The sequence below is a fragment of the Giraffa tippelskirchi genome, chromosome 3, assembly GCF_054371585.1.
Source record: "Giraffa tippelskirchi isolate mGirTip1 chromosome 3, T2T-mGirTip1v1.2.pri, whole genome shotgun sequence".
NCBI lineage: Eukaryota > Metazoa > Chordata > Mammalia > Artiodactyla > Giraffidae > Giraffa > Giraffa tippelskirchi.
In genome coordinates, this window is record NC_137277.1 from 40254468 (window position 1) to 40273625 (window position 19158).

The 19158-nt window shown below is 52.4% G+C and overlaps 1 protein-coding gene and 1 long non-coding RNA gene across 12 annotated transcripts in view; one reads left to right on the top strand and one right to left on the bottom strand.

Moving 5' to 3' along the window:
• Nucleotides 1-18685, top strand: part of SLC43A2 (solute carrier family 43 member 2) — a 39429-nt gene extending 20744 nt beyond the window's left edge. For 7 of the 11 annotated variants that reach the window (XM_081580083.1, XM_081580094.1, XM_081580086.1 and 4 more), the window contains 9 exons: nt 4813-4905; nt 6344-6477; nt 6561-6763; nt 7329-7475; nt 10291-10429; nt 12083-12212; nt 15010-15083; nt 16305-16428; nt 17103-18685. In XM_081580083.1, the coding sequence (XP_081436209.1) occupies nt 4813-4905; nt 6344-6477; nt 6561-6763; nt 7329-7475; nt 10291-10429; nt 12083-12212; nt 15010-15083; nt 16305-16428; nt 17103-17264 (1206 nt within the window). In that variant the 3' untranslated portion in view covers nt 17265-18685. Of the gene's footprint in view, nt 1-4812; nt 4906-6343; nt 6478-6560; nt 6764-7328; nt 7476-9620; nt 9633-10290; nt 10430-12082; nt 12213-15009; nt 15084-16304; nt 16429-17102 lie in introns of all 11 variants that reach the window. The other 4 variants (XM_081580084.1, XM_081580088.1, XM_081580089.1 and 1 more) reach the window with 2 other exon arrangements.
• On the bottom strand, nt 7812-9985 carry LOC145542056 (uncharacterized). Its single transcript, XR_014079551.1, has 2 exons — nt 9579-9985; nt 7812-8582 (listed from the first exon to the last, which is right to left on the bottom strand). It is a non-coding gene; the product is annotated as an uncharacterized LOC145542056 (long non-coding RNA).
• Nucleotides 18686-19158: the final 473 nt, after the last annotated feature.

Below are 19158 nucleotides of genomic sequence, written 5' to 3' on the forward strand. Positions count from 1 at the left end.
CTGGTCAAGGTCATCCTTGATACTGTTTTCAGAGAAATTTCATCTGACACAAATGTTGTTGTTTAGTCTCTAAGTCACATCCGATTCTTCTGCAACCCCATGGACTGACTGTAGCCTGCCAGGCTTCTCTGTCCATGGGACTTCCAAGCAAGAATACTGGAGTGGGTTTGCCATTGCGTTCTCCAGGGGATCTTCCCAACTCAGCTATCAAACCTGTCTCCTGCATTGGCAGGCAGATTCTTTACCACTGAGCCACCAGGGAAGCCCTGACATGAATGTTAGGTAGTCACTAAAAGCTGAAATACTTTGACTACCCATTTAAACACTTAGATTGGTCAGAAAAACCCTACCATCAACTATGACACTAAAGGACAAACTGGGAAAACATACCTACAGTATAGGAACAAACTGTGAAGATCTTTAATGTATAAAGCTGCTGCTGCTGCTAAGTCACTTCAGTCGTGTCCGACTCTGTGCGACCCCATAGACAGCAGCCCACCAGGCTCCTCCGTCCATGGGATTTTCCAGGCAGTACTGGAGTGGGTTGCCATTGCCTTCTCTGAATATATAAAGAGCCTATACCAAATTAATATGAATGAATTAACATCCTCTTAGGAAGAAAGGACAAATGAGGAATGTAAGTGACTGATTTTAAAAACTGTAGAAAAAAATGTTCAAAGTTATTAGCAATCAGTAAATGTAAGTTTTTTCAATTCCAATTGGTGTAAGTTTTCTGGAAGGCAGTTTGTCACAGAGTATCACAAAAAACTTAAAAACATGGATTCCCTTTTGCCAAATGATTCTACTTTTGGGAATTTACCTTAGGGAAATAATAGCTATTTGAGTATATGTTTATCTTCAAGCATGTTCATTAAAAAATGTTATTTATGATGAAAATTGAAAAGGATCTGAGAATATCAGAGAAATGGTTGCATAAATTATGGACTATTCAGAAAAGGAAATACCAGACAGTTGTTATAAATTATGTTGAAGATGAATACAGGACTAAATTAGGAAGTATTTATAATATACAAAGTAAAAAAAGAAAAAGTTTATAAAATAATATGTAGTATCTGATTCCAGTTTGGTTAAAAAGTTATAGGTATTTATAGAAAAGTGATTGAAGGCAATTACATCAAAATGATAATGTGGCTATATCAGGGGAATTCTTTTTTCCCCAAGGGGAATCTTTATTTCATTTTTTATGTGTACTTTGTTCTAGATATTTTACAATGAACATGCATTGCTTTCCTAATCAGCAAAAAATAACTGTAAGGTAAAGTATAAGATGTACTTATTCGTGAGGAGGCTGTATAGTGTGGTTTGCCCTGAGGCCCTGTACGCCCTGGGAATGTATAACAAATGCTTACCAAAAGAACATACTAAGGCAGGGGAGGATTTTCAGGGTGTTGTAAAGAATGTTCCAGGCAGGGAGAGGCAGAGAAGCCAGGAGGGCATCTGGGAGGCCCTGGGAATGTATACCAGTGCTTACCAGAAGAACATGTTAAGGAGGGGGAGGATTTTCAGGGTGTTGTAAAGAATGTTCCAGGCAGGGAGAGGTAGAGAAACCAGGAGGGCAGCTGGGAGGCTACTGCCCTTGTCCAGACATGAGGGTGAGGATCTCATCCAGGGTCAGATGGAAAGTCAGAACCCTCTCCCAGCTTCCCATTCTTGCCTGTCCCAGATGCAGTCTGGGGAGCAGACTCCGGGAAATGAGGTCAAAGTTGCCCACTAGCCCCAAGCTCTGTGGTTCTGTTGGCTTCTAGCTTGGGTTAGGGTAGAAGGAAAAGAGCTGGTAAGCAAGCTGTCTGCTTTTCAGAAGTATCCCCTTGCCCTGTCAAAAAGTTGGGAACACTCTTTGCATTCAAAGGTGACTACCATGACAGAAGCGTTTCCTGGCTTGACTGTGCTGAGTGGCTTTTGTCCTCCATCTGCTTTTCTGATTGAGTTCTAAGCCCTCTTTTTTGTTGTTGCTGTTGTTTTGTGCTTTGTTTCTTTGGCCATACTGCCCTGCATGTGGGATCTTAATTCCCCAATCAGGGATCGAACCCATTCCCCCTGCATTGAAAGCACAGAGTCTTAACCACTGGACTGACAGGGAAATCCTTCTAAGCCATCTTTGATCCCTTCTTTCTTCACATGCATTCCAGGCTGGAACAGTTTCCTTCTTCCATACAAGCAAAGCTAATCTGTGGATTCTCCCTGGGGCAGATACTGGCCGGAGATGCCTGAAGCTGCCTTGGTGGAATAGCCAGTGAGGCATAGCCCAAATATGTGAGCCCAGGATCTGAGGAGTGTCCTCTGAACCACAGCATACCTGGGAGGCAGGTGTGCAAAGAGTGAAACTGGGCACCTTTCATGCTCACCTGGTGTGCTTGGGTGCCCGTGAGCATGTCACCTTTCCTCTGTCTCCTACTGGGGAAGCTTCCATATGGCTCCTTGTCTCCCTCCGACCCTCTCTGAGAAGCCTGAGTGGGCAGAGGGGGCTGGAAGAAGAGCTCTTTGTGTGTGGCGAAGCTGGAGAGGCACCCTGGCCTCATGCCACAAGATGGCTTTGTTGGTCGCACACTGTGGATTTATTCATGCTCCTTTTTAATCCCGGGATCCCAAAACATCTCAAGTCTCTTATTCATGTTTTTTTTCCTTTAACAATGGCACTGGGACATAATCCACATACCATACAATTCACCTAAACTATATAATTCAGTGGTTTTTAGGTATTTATAGAGTTACACAGTCATCACCAGAATTAATCATATCACCCCAATCACAATTCTGGACCATTAGCATTTCCTCCCGATCCTTCCCAGCTTCTTCTACCCCAGCCCTAGACAACCCCTCGTCTAGTCTCTATCTCTGGGGATTTGCCTGTTCTGGACATTTCACATGAATGGAATCATACAGTTACATGGTCTTTTGTGACTGGTGTCTTTCACTCAGCATAATTTGCAAAGTTTATTCATGTTGTAACACGTATCAGTTCTTTATTCCTTTCTGTGGCTGCGTAATATTCCATTGTGTGGATATACCACAGTTTGCTTATCCAGTCATCCATTGATGGACATGAAGGTTGTTTCCACTTTTTGTATTTTATAAAGAATGCTGCTGTAAACATTCATGTACATAAATGTTTTTGTGTGAACATATGTTTTTTTTCCTCTTGTGTATATACTTAGAAGTGAAATGTCCGGGTCATATGGTAGCTTTGTGTTTAAATGAGGAGCTGCCAGACTGTTTTGCAAAGTGACTGCACCATTTTACATTCTCATCAGTAGTGTAGGAGGGTTCCAATTACACTATATCAGCACCAACATTTGTTGTTTTCTGTTTTATTTTATTAAAAATTATTATTATAGCCACTTGGCATGCACAGGGGGTATGAAGCAGCATCTCATTGTGGTTTGATTTGCATTTCCCTATGATTAATGATACTGAGTATCTTTTCATAACGGTTATTGGCTATTTGTATATCTTCTTTGGGGAAACATCTATTCAGAAATGTCTGTTTGCCCATTTTAAAAATGATTATGTTTTTATTACTGAGTTGTCAGAGTTATTTATAGATTGCAGATATGAGTGCCCTATCCAATACATGATTCATAAAAATTTTCTCTCTTTGTCTCATCATCTTTTCATTTTCTTGATGGTGTCCTTTGAAGCGCAAACATTTTTCACTTGGATGATGTCCCTTTTTCATTTTTAATTGTGGTCAAAACAGGCAGAAATGATGAGGGGCAGGTAGGTAAATACATTCACACTGCCTGTGTTCAGCACACTGATTAACTTGCAGGCAGCCATCATATGGTCCATGTTTGATAAAACCCCAAAATGATTCCAGACATCTTGGGGGAGGGGGACGTAGTTTAGGTCCATATAAGCAACCTGAGTTCAATAAAACAGGTTGGCAGATCCAGAGAGCGAGTCTCGATGCCAGGGACCATGTGGGTGTGGATGGAGAACCTTCAGGGCATGTGGTGCGAGCTCCCCTGAGGAGAGCGAGAGCATGGAAGGGTGCAGTTAGGGGAGGATGCACTTCGCCCCATGCCTGTCTGAATCCGTGACCTTGTTGTCATAGTTTACCATGCCTGAATTTGTATGGAATCCACTGAGGGTTTTAGCTTCGCAGTCATGTCGAATGGGCCCAGAATAAGCTGCTGTAAGATGGGAAGAGTGGCCTCACAGGGAAGAAAGCCTGAGCTTTTCTTGCCATTAATCTTTCCAGGTGGGAAGAGAAAGCCCTCCTTGGACCTAGAAATTGAGAAGCAGGACTCCCAGGCCAGCCTCCTCATCCGCTCCAGAGACTGTAGAATTCTGATTGGCACCTTCCAGAGACCTACTCTTCTCAGAATCAAAAGCAGCTTTTGCTGACATCTGGTCGTTCTGGGACACTGATATTTTTATTTATAAAATGATGCTCTCATCCTCAAATAGATTCTTATTTTTAACAGACTTGCTCCCTTTGAGGGTTGCCTTACTCGCTGGCATCTCCTTGTAACCCTGAAGAGACCGAAGGCCCTAGCCTGAACCAGAGCAGAGAGGAGGGTCGCTTGCCAGCCAGGAAGTCCTGTCTGCACGTGCAGAGTCTAAGTTCTACATTATTCTCCCCTTCTTCCTTTATCACCCTCAGTCCAGGAAGAAAAAGCTTGCAGTTGGCAGGGATTATCCCTGGACTGATGCCTTGTGAATTACACAGGGAGGAGAGCAGATAAGACGAGATGCCCGAAGATGCCGTCATGCTCTCTTCCCTTCCTCCTTCATCCTCCCTGTCTGTCCCTGTTTCAGCAGAAATCTCCCTTGCTTCTTGTCTTTCAGCTGCCCAACATGTTTGGTGACCTTCGGTCCACATTTATTGCCCTGATGATTGGATCCTATGCCTCCTCAGCGGTCACCTTCCCAGGAGTCAAGGTGAGGGTGTGTGCTGGCGTCTGAGCAGAGGCCTCTCCTGAGACTCCTTCCTCCCTCCCCGAAGAGGGAAGTCACTGTGGGCACTGGGGCCCGCCCTTCCCCCCACCTGCACCTGGGAGGATGCACCTGGGCACCTCTGGGAGTGAGAAAAGAGACCTGCTGGGCCAGGGGTGGGGTGGGGTAGGGTGGGGTGGGGGTGGAGGCGTGAGAGTGGGGATGGTAAAGTCAAGCATATCTCTGTAAGGTGTGACTGCAGGCTGCCTTTGCATATCAGGGCTGGGGGGAAAGAAAGGGGGTGAGAGAGTGTCCCCCGTCCTGAATCCAGCTCCAGTCCCCACCCCCACCCCCCACCCCCAGGTCTCTTGTCACTGGGCTGTTGCTCCCCACTGCCAGGGCGCTGCTCGCAGCCAAGTTGGTTCAGCTGTTTCCCTCCCAGGCAGGATTCTGAGCCCGTGGAAGTCACACGGGGTCAGGATGGAGCAAACACCTCACTGCTCATCAGTCCTGGTTCCTGCTCTAAATCCTGTTGTTCCTGAAAGGGCTTCAGAACCAGCTTTTCTCTGCGGTGGCCCCAGCTCCAGTAAATCCCCTTTCCTGAGGTCCGAAGGGAAGAGGCCGCAGAGCAGGAGGAGGAGTCATAGACATGGGCCGGCCACCCAGGCATCGAGGTGCCCAGAGAGGCTGGGGCCACTGTCCCTGGATGTTAGGGATCCTCACGTTCCTGGAGTGCGGAGGAGCCCTCAGGTTCCTCCTCCTCCTCGTCTCAGTGTCTGACTGCTGGTCGCCTTCCTGGGGAGCTGGGCAGCTGTCTGCCACTGCACTGGGAACCCTTGGGCTGCAAATAAGTGGCAAAAATTACAATAACAGTCTGGCAGGCTTCCCACCTACCAGGCCCTGTACTGGGCCCTCTACTGGGGTCACACCCACTGAACCGCACCTCAGCACCATGAGAGTACATGCCAGTGTCACACCCATTTCACAGAAGAGCAAAGTGAGCCATTCGACTGTTCATTCCTCAAGTATTTTTTTGGCATCTACCATGTATATGCTTCAAGGTGCTAGAGAAACATCAGTGGACAAATCTAGAGATTCCTATCTTCAGGGAGCTGGACTAATAATGGATGAGGAAATCAATCATAAGTCAAAAATCTCAGGGCTGTTCACTGGGAGCCGATGCTGTGACAGTGATGTGTGGTTGGGGGAGGCCTCTCTAAGGAAGTGACGTTTGGTCCAGGCTGCAGGCATTTGGTCCAGGGAGAGCAGAGATGATTGAAATGCAGGTGCCTGGTGACCAAACATCCAGGCTGATGGACCATGTCCCCCCTTGAAGCTCAGCACAGGGAGACCGGGACTGCCGGGTGCCCCCTGCCCACTCCAGCTTTTCTCTGCTAACTCTGCCCCACCTTGACTCTGCCCCCTGCCCCCTTGTGCCCCTCAGGTCATCTATGACTTTGGTGCCTCCTTCATCGTCATCCTTGTGGTCTGGGCCGGCTGCTCTGGGCTGGTTTTCCTCAACTGCTTCTTTAATTGGCCCCTGGAGCCCTTCCCGGGGCCGGAGGACATGGACTACACGTAAGTGGACCTGTGGTCTGCCCCCACTCCCACGCCAGCCAGGAGCCTGAGCAGCGTGACAGACACTCTCCTGTGGCCTCCAGGGTGAAGATCAAGTTCAGCTGGCTGGGCTTCGACCACAAGATCACAGGGAAGCAGTTCTACAAGCAGGTGACCACGGTGGGGCGCCGCCTCAGCGTGGGCAGCTCCATGCGGAGCGCCAAGGAGCAGGCGGCCCTGCAGGAGGGCCATAAGCTGTGCCTGTCCACCGTTGACCTGGAGGTCAAGTGCCAGCCCGATGCCACAGGTACCCACCCACACGTGGCCCCTCACCTCCCAAGCCTGCCCTGAGCCATCGACAGCCCAGTGACAAAGAGCAGGCGTCCAGTCCAGATGGGGACTCCAGTGGTGTCCAGCACCCGCTGAGGGCTTTCTAGGTACCTCCTCCCTTTGTCCCCATGTTATCCCACCGGGCAGGCAGCACCATCCACCCTGCCTTATAGGCTAAGCTCAGAGAGGGTAAGGGATTCACCCAGCTTGTTTTGTACAGCTTGGTGACCCCACTCCTGCAGCCGGCCGTCTGCTTCATCTGGTGTGGGGTGTCGGGGTCCTCCCGGACCTACCCGTGCCCTGGATGGTAGGTGGGCTGTGAGCCCTGGTGGTACCCTTATAGACTAAGCTCAGAGAGGGTAAGGGATTCACCCAGCTTATTTTGCACAGCTTGGTGACCCCACTCCTGCAGCCGGCCGTCTGCTTCATCTGGTGTGGGGTGTCGGGGTCCTCCCGGACCCACCCGTGCCCTGAATGGAGGGTGGGTGGTGGGCCCCAGTGGTACCGCCCAGTTTCCCCTGAGCCCCCGGCTCTCCCCGCAGCAGCCCCCTCGTTCATGCACAGCGTGTTCAGCCCCATCCTGCTGCTCAGCCTGGTCACCATGTGCGTCACACAGCTGCGCCTCATCTTCTACATGGGTGCCATGAACAACATCCTCCAGTTCCTGGTCAGCGGCGACCAGGCCGTAGGTAGGTGGTCCCCAAGCCCTGGGGCACAGCCCACACGCGGTGGTCCCTTCTGCCCGCCTGAGGTCAAGTCCACCGCCCGGCCAGCCGGAGGGTGTGGGGCTAGGCTGGGCCAGCGGGGCGGTGAGATGGCAGAATCCAAGGGCCTGATGGTGCGTCAGAGCCGTTTCATCACAGCCGGGCCCAACTGTTCTTTCACGTCCCCGCCAGAGTTTCCCGGTTTAGGAGGGAGGAGAGGACTGAAATAACTACGTGTGTTTGGGGTGTGGGGCGTGTTTTTCATTGCCCGAGGGGGATGGTTGACGTGTGTGTTTATAAGAGAAGACACTGCACAGAACATGGTACTCCACCTGAGAGCTTGTTGAAAGACAATCCGTCAAACCCAACGCCAAGAATCCTCCGGGAAACTGTAGGGATAGCACGTGGAGAGGCTGGGGGCCGGGGTGGGGGCCGGGCCGCTGCGGCTAGACACGGGGTCTCCTGGGATCTGTGCCCTGAACTGGGAAGCGAGGCCAGGTGGAGCCTTCCTCTTATGTAATCCAGTCCAGGCTTGTTACTTCTGGTAAACAGAACTGATAACCCACCTGCCCACTTTTCCAAAAGAACATACGAGCTGATTAGAGGTTTTGATTCTGCAAAGAAAGTCGGAACTTCCTCAGGGCCTGAGCTGAGTCAGCTTTAGTCATCCGCAAGCAGGACAAACACATTGGGTAAATCCTTTTTATTGGCAGCCTCATTGGTGTGCAACTTTCAGAGTTGGCTTAATTGTTTTTCTCCACGGGAAAGATATGCCAGGCAGTGTAAGGGTTTTTGTTGCTGTTGGTTTTTTTTTCTTTTTAAATTTACTTTTGGCCGCGCTAGGTCTTCATCGCTGTATGAGGATTTTCTCTAGTTGCGACAAGCGGTGGCTGCTCTTCCTTGCAGTGCAGGGGCTTCTCATTGTGGTGGTTTCTATTGCTGTGGAGCACGGCCTCTAGAGCACAGACTCAGTGGTTGTGGCACATGGGCTTCATTGCCCTGTGGCATGTGGAATCTTCCCTGGCTGGGGTTCAAACCCTTTTGCCCTGGGTTGGCAGACAGATTCATTACCACTGGACCACCAGGGAAGTCCTATATGATTTTAAAGAGGACAAGAAACTCAGCTGTAAGAAAAGGGGAAGGAGACTAAGGGACACAGACGATTCAGATTCTATTCTGAAAATGGGTGTTCGGACATGAAGCAACATGGAAAAACCCTATTATGTGCCCTTGCAGAAATTCATAGCAAACACGAGGATGGTGGGAAAAAAGATAACCTGTTTAGCTTCATTTCATTCAATGATATTCCCCTAAATTTCAACCGCAGGAACCCTTTTATTATGTAACATTCATTAAAATCTGTCCACCGTACTTTGGGGAGAGCTGATGTAGCCTGTCTAAATGCCCTTTATTACAAACCCTGAGGCCCAGACAGGCAGAGACCCTGATGAGTATAGAAAAAAGGCCCTTACTGGCCCTTGAAAGGCAAATCTCCCTGCTGCTGCTGAGTCATGGCCTTCTCTTTTGCTTTCTCTGAGAAATCTTTTGCTGCCCAAGAGGCATTTTTTTTTTCCTTCTGTTTCCCTCTTTCAAAAGTCAGTTTCAAGAAGTAGAGGAAGTTGGGCCAGAAAATTCGGTCCACAGCTGATAGGGCATTGGTTTTCCCCATCCTGCTTCTCTGAGCACTTGTGCCTGAGAGCTCACACACATGCACACGCGCATGCACACACACACACACGGACATCTGGACATCAGGATCAGGGGGCTGGCAGCACTGGCTGGTCAGACACTCAAGCTGGGTGTGGGGTGGATTCTCGGCCCTCGTTCTGCTGGGTCTTCTAAACCCCCCGCCACTTCCCCATCACAGTTCCCCCACAAGTGCCACAGGCCTGATTCACAGCCCATCTGTGACGAGGCCCCAGCTGCACATGACCAAAGCCCCAGCAGGCAGGAAACCGTCAGCAGAGACCCATGTGGGGCACTCTTGAGAGTCAGGGCTCCGTGGGAAGTGGCATGGGTGCTGGGCCTGGAGCTCGCCACCTCCACAGCCCTCTCTCTGTAACAACCTTTGACATTTCTGCTGCTAACCTCACTCCTCTCTGCTTTGTCACTTTTGCTTTCTCGATGCAGTGATGGCTACCGGTAAGCCCGTGGGGGCTGGGGGGAGGGGGTTGTCAGGGAACACAAGACGTCCGCTCCTGGCCAGAGCCTGCCCGGCTGAGAAACACCTGTCCTTGAATTCCATATGCTCCCCTGAACTCCACACGACCCCCTCAGCCAGAACTGCGGGTGGGGGTGTGGCAGCCAGCCTTCAGCTTCTGTTTGAGAAATCTCATCATAATTTTAAGGCTCTCTGAAGACTGGAGCCCTTACGTCAGGGCCCCTGTGAGTGGGGCCTTCTCGGTGTGTTTCGTGGGGCAGGACACTGACGGCCGATGACACTCGAAGCCTCGCTCCGTCCTGGGCCTTGGTAATCTTGTGGTTCCCAGAGTCATAGAGACTTCCTGGAGCTTCTGGGGAAGGTCATTATGACATACTGGACTTTGGTAGCTGTTTCTTGGAAATAGGCGAGGGGTTCAGAGGAAAGAACAGGATGGCCTGCCCCTTGCTCAGACTTTGATTTCAGAGGTTGTCTCCCGTCATGACTCATGGTGACGAGGGTGGGGTGGGGGGGTTCTGGGGAAAAAAAACCCTGAAGGGCTTGTAGAGTCACAGACTCTGCCCAGCCCCCTCCCCAGGCCTCTGTGGGCAGCCCCCCCACGCCACTCCGTGACCCGGCCCTTCTGTCTCCTCTCCTCAGTGAGCCTCTACACCTCCATCTTCGGGGTGCTTCAGCTGCTCTGCCTGCTCACCGCCCCCGTCATTGGCTACATCATGGACTGGAGGCTGAAGGAGTGTGAGGATGCCTCTGAGGAGCCCGAGGAGAAAGACGCCAACCAGTGCGTAGGCGGAACCCCTGCCCCGCATCCCCAGAGGGAGCAGCCCACCGGGCAGGTGTTAGGTGGCTACAGGGGCATGGGGCGTTGGGTTTTAAAGTCAGCAGGAGAGGCGAGAAGGGGCTGTGCTCAAAGCCACTCTTGGGCCTCGCTCAGCTCAGCACACATACTGGTCTGTCACTTCTATCTGGAAAAGTCTTCTGTATATAAAAGTTTGGGAAGCACCAAGCTAGAAGAGAGGAGAGAAACCAGACTAGTAACTATCAAACATCTGCCTTTAGGACCACACTCAGATCCTCAGCACAATTAGCACAAGGGCAGACTGCCTTAGAGTGCTCCCATTTGCCTGCAAGGCCTGCTCCACTGGGTGTGAGTCGTAAACAGCTATAACCTTAAGACGTGTTAATAGATTTGTTCATGACTGTGAGAATTAAACGAGGAACCGAGGAACCGGAGCCCTTTCTTTATAGAAGGGTTGGGCTGTAAGATCAGAGGATGAGTTAAATGCTGTCTTCTCTGACTCCACCTTAATGTAATAAGCTACTCTTGATTGTATCGGGCCCCGTGCCAAGCACTTAATGCACAATCTCTCAGGGAAGCCTCCCAACACCTTGATGAATTATACCCATTTTACAGATGAGGGAACTGAAACTAGGCGTTGGAGTGGCTTGCCTGAGGTCACACAAGGAGAAAGTGGTGGGTCTGGACGTCCCTGCACATCTCTGAGCCCTTGGATGTTGTGCAATTGTCCGTGGGGCATCTGTGTGGGTGGTGAGACTCGAATCAGTAGTAGTGAATTCACAGGGAGATAATTACAGAGATGCTCTGTTATCTAGGTCAGGTCCTACAGCCAGAAGGCAGTTGGTGCCCATTCTAGTTCCATCTGCCACATGCTCATTTCTTCTTCACTCCTTCCTGCCCCCCAAGGGGAAACCCACTCACTCCCTTATGTGGCTTATTCTCTGCCTTAGCATCAGCTCCCTGCAGGATTTGGGTGAAGCTGGAGCCAACAGTGAAGGAGGCTTTGCCACATCCTGACCTGGGTGCCTCCTCCTCCTCCCTCCCCATCATTGGGGATCCAGCCTCAGTCTTCACTGAAATAGTGCAGGGTTCATTTCAGTTCAGTCACTCAGTCATGTCCAGCTCTTTGCGACCCCATGGACTGCAGCACACCAGGCCTCCCTGTCCATCACCAACTCCCAGAGTTTACCCAAACTCATGTCCATTGAGTTGGTGATGCCATCCAACCATCTCATCTTCTGTCATCCCCTTCTCCTCCCACCTTCAATCTTTCCCAGCATCAGGGTCTTTTCAAATGAATCAGCTCTTTGCATTAGGTGGCCAAAGTACTGGAGTTTCAGCTTCAACATCAGTCCTTCCAATGCAGGGTACTGATGCCCATCTTCTCGTGTCCAACCTCTCCACTGAGGTTCACACTCCGTGCTCAGTCCAGATGGTAACTGTGAGGAGTGTCCCTCATGATGGTCTAGCCCCCACAGTCCCCAGCTAGCGCTTGCTTGGCGGTGGTGTCTAAGTCTTGCATTGTCCACAAGCTGTGACTCCCCAGGCCTGACTTCCTGGGAGAGTCTATTCTCCAGGGACCCCCACCCCCCACCCCACCCCAGCTCCTGTGTTCCATGCTCTGTGTCCCCACAGAGGTGAGAAGAAGAAGAAGCGGGACCGGCAGATCCAGAAGATCACCAATGCCATGCGGGCCTTCGCCTTCACCAACCTGCTGCTCGTGGGTTTCGGGGTGACCTGCCTCATTCCCAACCTGCCTCTCCAGGTGGGTGTGGGGGATGGGATGATGAGGGAGAGGGGGCCTGATGTCTCATGGAGGAGCCATTAGCAAAGAGAACAGTGACTTTTCATTCATTTAATCCAACCAGCCAAACCAACCAACCAGCCCACCTGGTTTATCAAGGGCCTTCTATCTGCTGGGCTCCATGTGCAATGCTGAGTTGTTGTTCAGTTGCTAAGTTATGTCTGACTCTCTGTGACCCCATGGATTGCAGCACGCCGGGCTTCCCTGTCCTTCACTATCTCCCAGTTTGCTTAAGCTCATGTCTGTTGAGTTGGTGATACCATCCAACCATCTCATCCTCTGTCACCCCAGTTTCCTCCTGCCCTCAATCTTTCTCAGCATCAGGGTCTTGTCCAATGAGTCAGCTCTTGGCATCAGGTGGCCAAGGTATTGGAGCTTCAGCTTCAGCATCAGTCCTTCCAATGAATATTCAGGGTTGATTTCCTTTAGGATTGACTGGTTTGATCTCCTTGCAGTCCAAGGGACTCTCCAGAATCTTTTCCAGCACCAGAGTTCTAAGAGCAAGCTGTAAGTGGAACTGAGATTTCCTTTGACAGTAGACCCTTCCCTATGAAAGTGTATCACTCTTCCTGGTCTTGGGGCATCTTACATACCATGAATACCATCATCTTACCATTTCTGGAGTCACGTGGTGTATTTGTGTAGCTAATTGTTTTGCCTTTGCTCAGACAGCTGTGATCTGACATCCTAAGAGGTCTGGCCAGTCTGTGGCATTGATGGGAGCGTTTACTCTTCTGGTTCAGGACGGCCACAGGAGAAAGCCTCTGATGATGAGGTCTTGGTATCCGGGTTCAAAAGTTTAATTCCTTTGCACAAGATTTCCAATGTTTTTGGAACCTGACTTTTGGCAGAGAGCTCAAGAAAGGTAGATCGTGTTACCTGCCTGGCTCCACCCTTAGGTCCACAGAAGGGTTCTAGTTCCAGTCCTCAAGTTGATGAACTTTGAAGGAAGGGGTACAAGTGACGGCATTGCTCCCAGATGGGTGTGACCCGAGTCCAGGTGGTATCTTGGACCAAGTCCAGGAGGAAAGCAAGAATCCCTTCCTTTCTACAAGTGGCCACACGTAGAAGTACCAGGTGTGCACCACCCACGGGTGCTGTCATGTGTTTGTACCAACACTGCGTGCAGCTGGAGTAAGCCCCCGGAGACGATGCCGGTTCCAGATGGGAGTACTGTCACATCCCTGGTGCCTTCCCAGCCTCCTGGTGGTGGTGGCCCTCTCTGCAAGACCAGCAGACCCTTGCCCTGACCACCTTGTCCAGTCGCAGGGCATTGGTCAGTGAGGACCGCAATCTGCTTTTTGTTTTAACCAGTTCTTACTGAAAGACAAGTTGTGAAAAGGCAGCAAGGCATTTGGGGTGGAAAGGGGGAGCCTGTAAAGGATGTGTGTGCTCTCGGGCACAGCCCTCTCACAGCCCCGCAGAGAGCAGTCCCACTGCCTCCACCGCCCGCATTCCCGGAAACAGCGCTTGGCTGCTGCGCCTGATGACAGGGCTGTGTGCAGAGAACAAAGGGTCCCGGCAGCAAAGTAGACAGCTCGTGGCTCTCAGGAATCGTTAACAAGGGCCTTCTCAGCCTGCCAACAGTGGCCTTTCCTTAGGAAAGCAGAGTGAGAGGAGAGAGGGACAGCCATCTGCCAGGAGGGCCTGGGGGACCAGGCTGGGAGACCAGGGCACAGCCCTCAGGTCCGCAAAGGCGGAAGTGATGATTAGTGACCTCCTACCTAGTGCCGTGTCCATACATACACTTAATAGCAGACTCTAGATGGGAGCGGGGTAGCGGGAGCCTTGGTTTGTAGTGTTTGGCAATTTCCATGGTGTAAGCGCATTCATCATGGCTAGTATCAAACAATACATTGTCCATTGTCATTGACTGTGGAGTTGGAAAGACACACAGTAACACACCATCATATATATATTATGCATGCTTGGTTGCTAAGTCGTGTCCTACTCTTTTGTGACCCCATGGACTAGAGCCCCCCAGGCTTCTCTGTCCATGGAATCTCCCAGGCAAGGATACTGGAGTGGGTTGCCATTTTGTCTTCCAGGGGATCTACCCGATCCAGGGATCGAACTCGCGTCTCTTGCATCTCCTGCATTGGCAGGTGGATTCTTTACCACTGTGCCACCAGGGAAGCCCATAATATATTGGATTGGCCAAGAAGTTTGTTAGAGTTTTTCCTTAAGATATTCAGGGAAAACCCTAACCAACCCAATATCTACAGTAGACTTAAAAAACCTTAAGACTAGAGGTAATAGTAAAACAGAATCAAGTAATTAGGATGTGATGGGCTTTGAGTATTCACAAACTTTGTTTTCAGTGTACAGTTGATCCTTGAAGAACACAAGTTTGAACTGTGTGGTTCCACTCATACTTGGACTGTTTTCAATAGTAAATACGTACCGCGTGGTCCATGGGTGGTTGAATCCGAGGATATGAAACTGTGGATACAGAGGGCAGACTATAAGTTTAATGTGGATTTGTGGCTGCATAGAGGGTCAGCACCCCTAAGCCCCACATTGTCCAAGGGTCAATTGTAATTAAATTGTACCTTTAATGCAATGGAATTGTTAGTAATGGCTGTGTTGAACAATTGGCTCAGAACTCTTGGCATTCAGGAGTTGGCCATGGTGAGCTGGCCAAGCTGACTCCAAGGTGCCACTGCTCCCACCACTCAGGACCCTGGGAGCTCTGGGGCAGGGGGACAAAGGGAGACCTTCCATGTCTCCTGCTCACACTCTGCTCTCCCCGCCTCAGATCCTCTCCTTCATCCTGCACACGATCGTGCGAGGATTCATCCACTCAGCCGTTGGGGGCTTGTACGCCGCCGTGTAAGTCCTGGGAGCTGCGGGTGGCCTGGTGGCTGAGGGTAAGGGGATGGATGACCTGAGGGGGGGTTCCAGGTGGGGCTGAGGGCCTGAAGGGGACCATCTTGTCCACCTAATGTTCCTCCTCTTGCCTTAGATATTAGGGTTTCTGTGGGGTGTGTCAGGAGAAGGCCGTACTCAGAGGGAGCGGGTCAGTGGGCAGACAGTTGGGTGCCCACAAGCCTTGGCATTTAACACGAAGTCAGTTCCCCCAGCCAAGGTGCAACTCGGTATCGTTACGGCCTCAGGGGCTGCTGCTCAGCTGAGTCCTGGGGCTGCCGCTGACTGCTCATGGGAAGCGCAGGGGTGAGTTCCGGCTATGTGCACCTGAATGTTGACCTTCAAATGGCCTTCAGTGGCAGCAGCGACGTAAATAACTGAGCCCAGAATGTACCTGACAGAGCCCACCCAGGGCCTCAAAGGGCTGGTCTGCCCGCAGTTTTCTCAGGCCTTGGCTAGAATGAAACTTGCCTCCTTTTTCAAGAGGCCACACACACCTAAGGAACCGTAGTTGTTCCTCTTCCTCAGGCTGGGGCTTGACTCAAACACCAGAACCCAAACACCATCCGCTCGCTCTCTTTGACCAAAGACAGGCTCATTCCTGCAACCATTCCTCACTAAGCCACGATGCCTAATGTCCTGAGGTTATGCCAGAACTCTCTCCCTGCTCCCAAGAGCATCCCATGGGGGTCATTCCAGGTCTGCATGCTCCACCCCTGCCCATGCCACTGCCCCCTCCCAAGGCCTAGAGGAAGTTGATACCACCCTGGCAGACTCTGAGGGAGTTGGCCGAGGGCTGTGATGCTATGTTTCCATGATTATACAACGCTCCTCTGGATGAAGGTGCAGCCAAGCCCGGCCCAGCCTCCCACCTGCTCCCTGGGCCTAGTTCCTGAGCCACAGACTCCTGCCGGCATCATGTTGTCCACTCGGCTCGGCCGGACACCCATGGGTCCTGGGGACTTCGTGCTGGTCTGAAAGGGAAATTCTCTGCGTGGAACTGCTCAGCATGAAGCAGTCCAAAGATGGAAGCCAGACTGTCCTCTGAAGCTGTTCCCACGTCTCCTCTGGCACCACAAGTTGCAGCCTGGGGGCACCGGCAACTGGGGCCAGGCTGAGGCCGAGGAGCATCTGGGAAGCCGGACAGTGGCCCCTGCGGTGACAGGTTCTCTCCTGCCCTGGCAGGTACCCCTCCACACAGTTTGGCAGCCTCACGGGCCTGCAGTCCCTGATCAGCGCCCTCTTCGCTCTCCTGCAGCAGCCCTTGTTCCTGGCTATGATGGGTCCCCTCCAGGGAGACCCTCTGTGGGTAAGAAGGGTCGGGGGGTGCTGGGTTATGGGCATCCACTCTACTTTGCTGACTGGGAGCCGGGAGGCATCACAGCGTGTTTCAGAACCCCAGGACAGTTAGTTTGGAACTTTGGTTAGGGTCAGTTCGGGGATCCCTTGTGAATAGGCTGGGGAACAGGAGGGGAAGAGTATCCTTTCTATCTGTTTCTTAAAAAAACATTTATTTTGGCTATGCTGTGTGGCATATGGGATCTTAGTTCCCCAACCAAGGATCAAACCCACACTTCCTGCAGTGGAAGCTCAGAGTCTTAACCACTGGACCTGCTAGGGAATTCCCAAGAGTGTCCTTTCTGGACCTGATTTTGGGGTAAATGGAACTGAGTTGCTGTCCCTGCCTCTCCTGCCAGAGGCTGGGGTTCATAACTGGGTGCTGTGAGCTTGTCCCAATCCCACCACACCCCTGGACCTTCAGATCAGCACGTTGGTGTGGCCCATGGACCACTGGGAAATCCTGATGCCAGAATGTGGAATGACAGGCCCTCGGACCTCCTGAAACGCCTCCTTTGTTTTCCCTCTCCCCTCCTGTGACCTTCGCCTCAATCCCAAACCTGGTCAGGCTCCACAAGGATGGCAGCCCGCACGTGCTGTGGTCCCTGCCCCTCATGTCGGCCACTCTCGTCCCTGCCTCCCCAGGTGAACGTGGGCCTGCTGGTCCTGAGCATGCTGGGCTTCTGCCTCCCCCTCTACCTCATCTGCTACCGGCGCCAGCTGGAGAGGCAGCTAGAGCAGAAGAGAGCGGACGACAAGCTTTTCCTCAAGCTCAACGGCTCGTCCAACCGGGAAGCTTTTGTCTAGCGTCTGCCGTCTCGGGATCACGGCCTCCCACCCTCTCGCTTCAGTGACTCGCGGTGTCCTCGTCCCCAGCCCAGAGGACCCCCACGCACTTCCCCCCGCAGCCCCAGGATCCTGTCCTTCACTGTGTTGGAGTCCATGCTCCCTCCCAGGGCGCTGGTTCTGCCTCGGAGCTCTGCGGTGGACAGACGGATGGGAGAGGGCCTGGGTAGGCGCTTCTCCTCCTGCTGGAGGCAGGGAGGCTCTGGACTTCGCTCCGCCACCTTCGAGGGGCCCTTGAGCCTCAGGGCTCCGTGGTGCCTGCGGGAGGAGCCAGGAGGACCCCCCGGGCTGGCAGACCCTCTCCCCCGAAGTGTGTCTGGATTCTGTCTCTAGCCAAAGCAGAGGGGTCTGCCATCCACTGCCTGCCTCCTGCCCCTCAGCTGCATGTCCACTGACCACGCCTGCCTGAGGACAAAGGCTTGCACTGTCTGCACACCGCCCCCACTCTCCTCCCCGGCCTGGCCCCTCACCTCCTCCCCCGGCCAGTCTGAGCTGCCTGAGGAAGGAAGGACCCGCTTCCTGTTGTTGGTGCTAACTCCTTTGTGATTCCAGCCCCCTGTGGCCTGTCCATGGCCTGTCCTCCTGTTCGAGGCCTGTGGGGAAGCCCTCCCTCTCCCCCCAGCTTAGCCTGGGAAGGGTCTGGAGGGCTGGATGGTCACATGGGAACCACGGACCAGGCCGAGCAGCAGTCCTTTCCCTCTTCCCTCAGGGCTTGAGTGGGGGCATGTCTCCACTGCCACCCTCTGTCCAGGCTGTGACCTGAAGGGAATTAAGGGGGCACCAACAGGGCATCACACACACACACACACACACACACACACACACACACACAGCTGTTTTTGTGGGAGGTGAAAGTGAGACTGTGGCTGACAGTCCTGGAGGCCCAGGCCTGGGTGGGGAGGTGAATTTGTGAGAGGCCTAGGGGGTGTGGACGTGTGGGCTGTGTGTGCACGTGCTGTGTATGAGAGATGGGGTGGGGTGGGGGTGTGGCAGGGTGTGGGCTTTGGGTGTCTGCATTTATCCTCCCAGAGCTGCCCCCAGCTGGCCAGGCCCACAGCAAGCCCAGCACCTGGGAGCCAGCCCCTCTCAGGGCTGGGAGCTTGTCCCAGGCTGCAGGGCCACAGCGCCCCCTGCTGGCAGACTCTCCCAGGGGCCCTGGAGCTGTTTACGCGGGTGAGGCCACCTTTCCTCTGCCAGGCGGGCCTGGCTTACCAACCCACCCACCTTGACTGCGCTCAGAAATGTGTCTGAGGCTTCCTGGGAGCTCTAAGAGGGGTGGGTGGATTTTTAGGTTATTTGTTTTAAGTTTTGTCAGACTCCTTTTTATAAAGCAATAAATCCATTTCCCTACTGGTAAGGGATGCCCCCTTCTAGCATATCAATTCATGACTCCATGTGCCTGCTTTGAGCTTGAGAAGAAAAGGCAGGACAAGTTTTCTGCCACTGACCAGCCCCAGTTGTCCCCAGCTGCCGACTCTGGGTACCGTCTGTCTCTGGGTGTGATTGCCGTCTTGGGAGGGGCGGTGGGCCAGGAAAAGACCTTCCTCCCCTGCCCCACCCCTAACACATCAGGCCTGTGCAGACACCTTAGAAGTGTGACCAGCCCCTCCTCTGCTGCTTATCCCAGCCAGACAGGCTAATTCTGATCCCCTTTCATCCCTGTTCAGGCTTCCTGTCACCAGTCAGCCACACCGAGGGTTCCTCCTGGGTTCAGGACGCAGGGTGACCCCAGACGAGCCGCAACCTCAAAGACACCAGGGGCAGGATGTGGTGGGAGGAATGGGTGGTGACAGGAAGGGGCAGACCCAGGCTCAGACCTGAGCTTCCGGTCACAGCTGAGCCCCTGAAACTCACC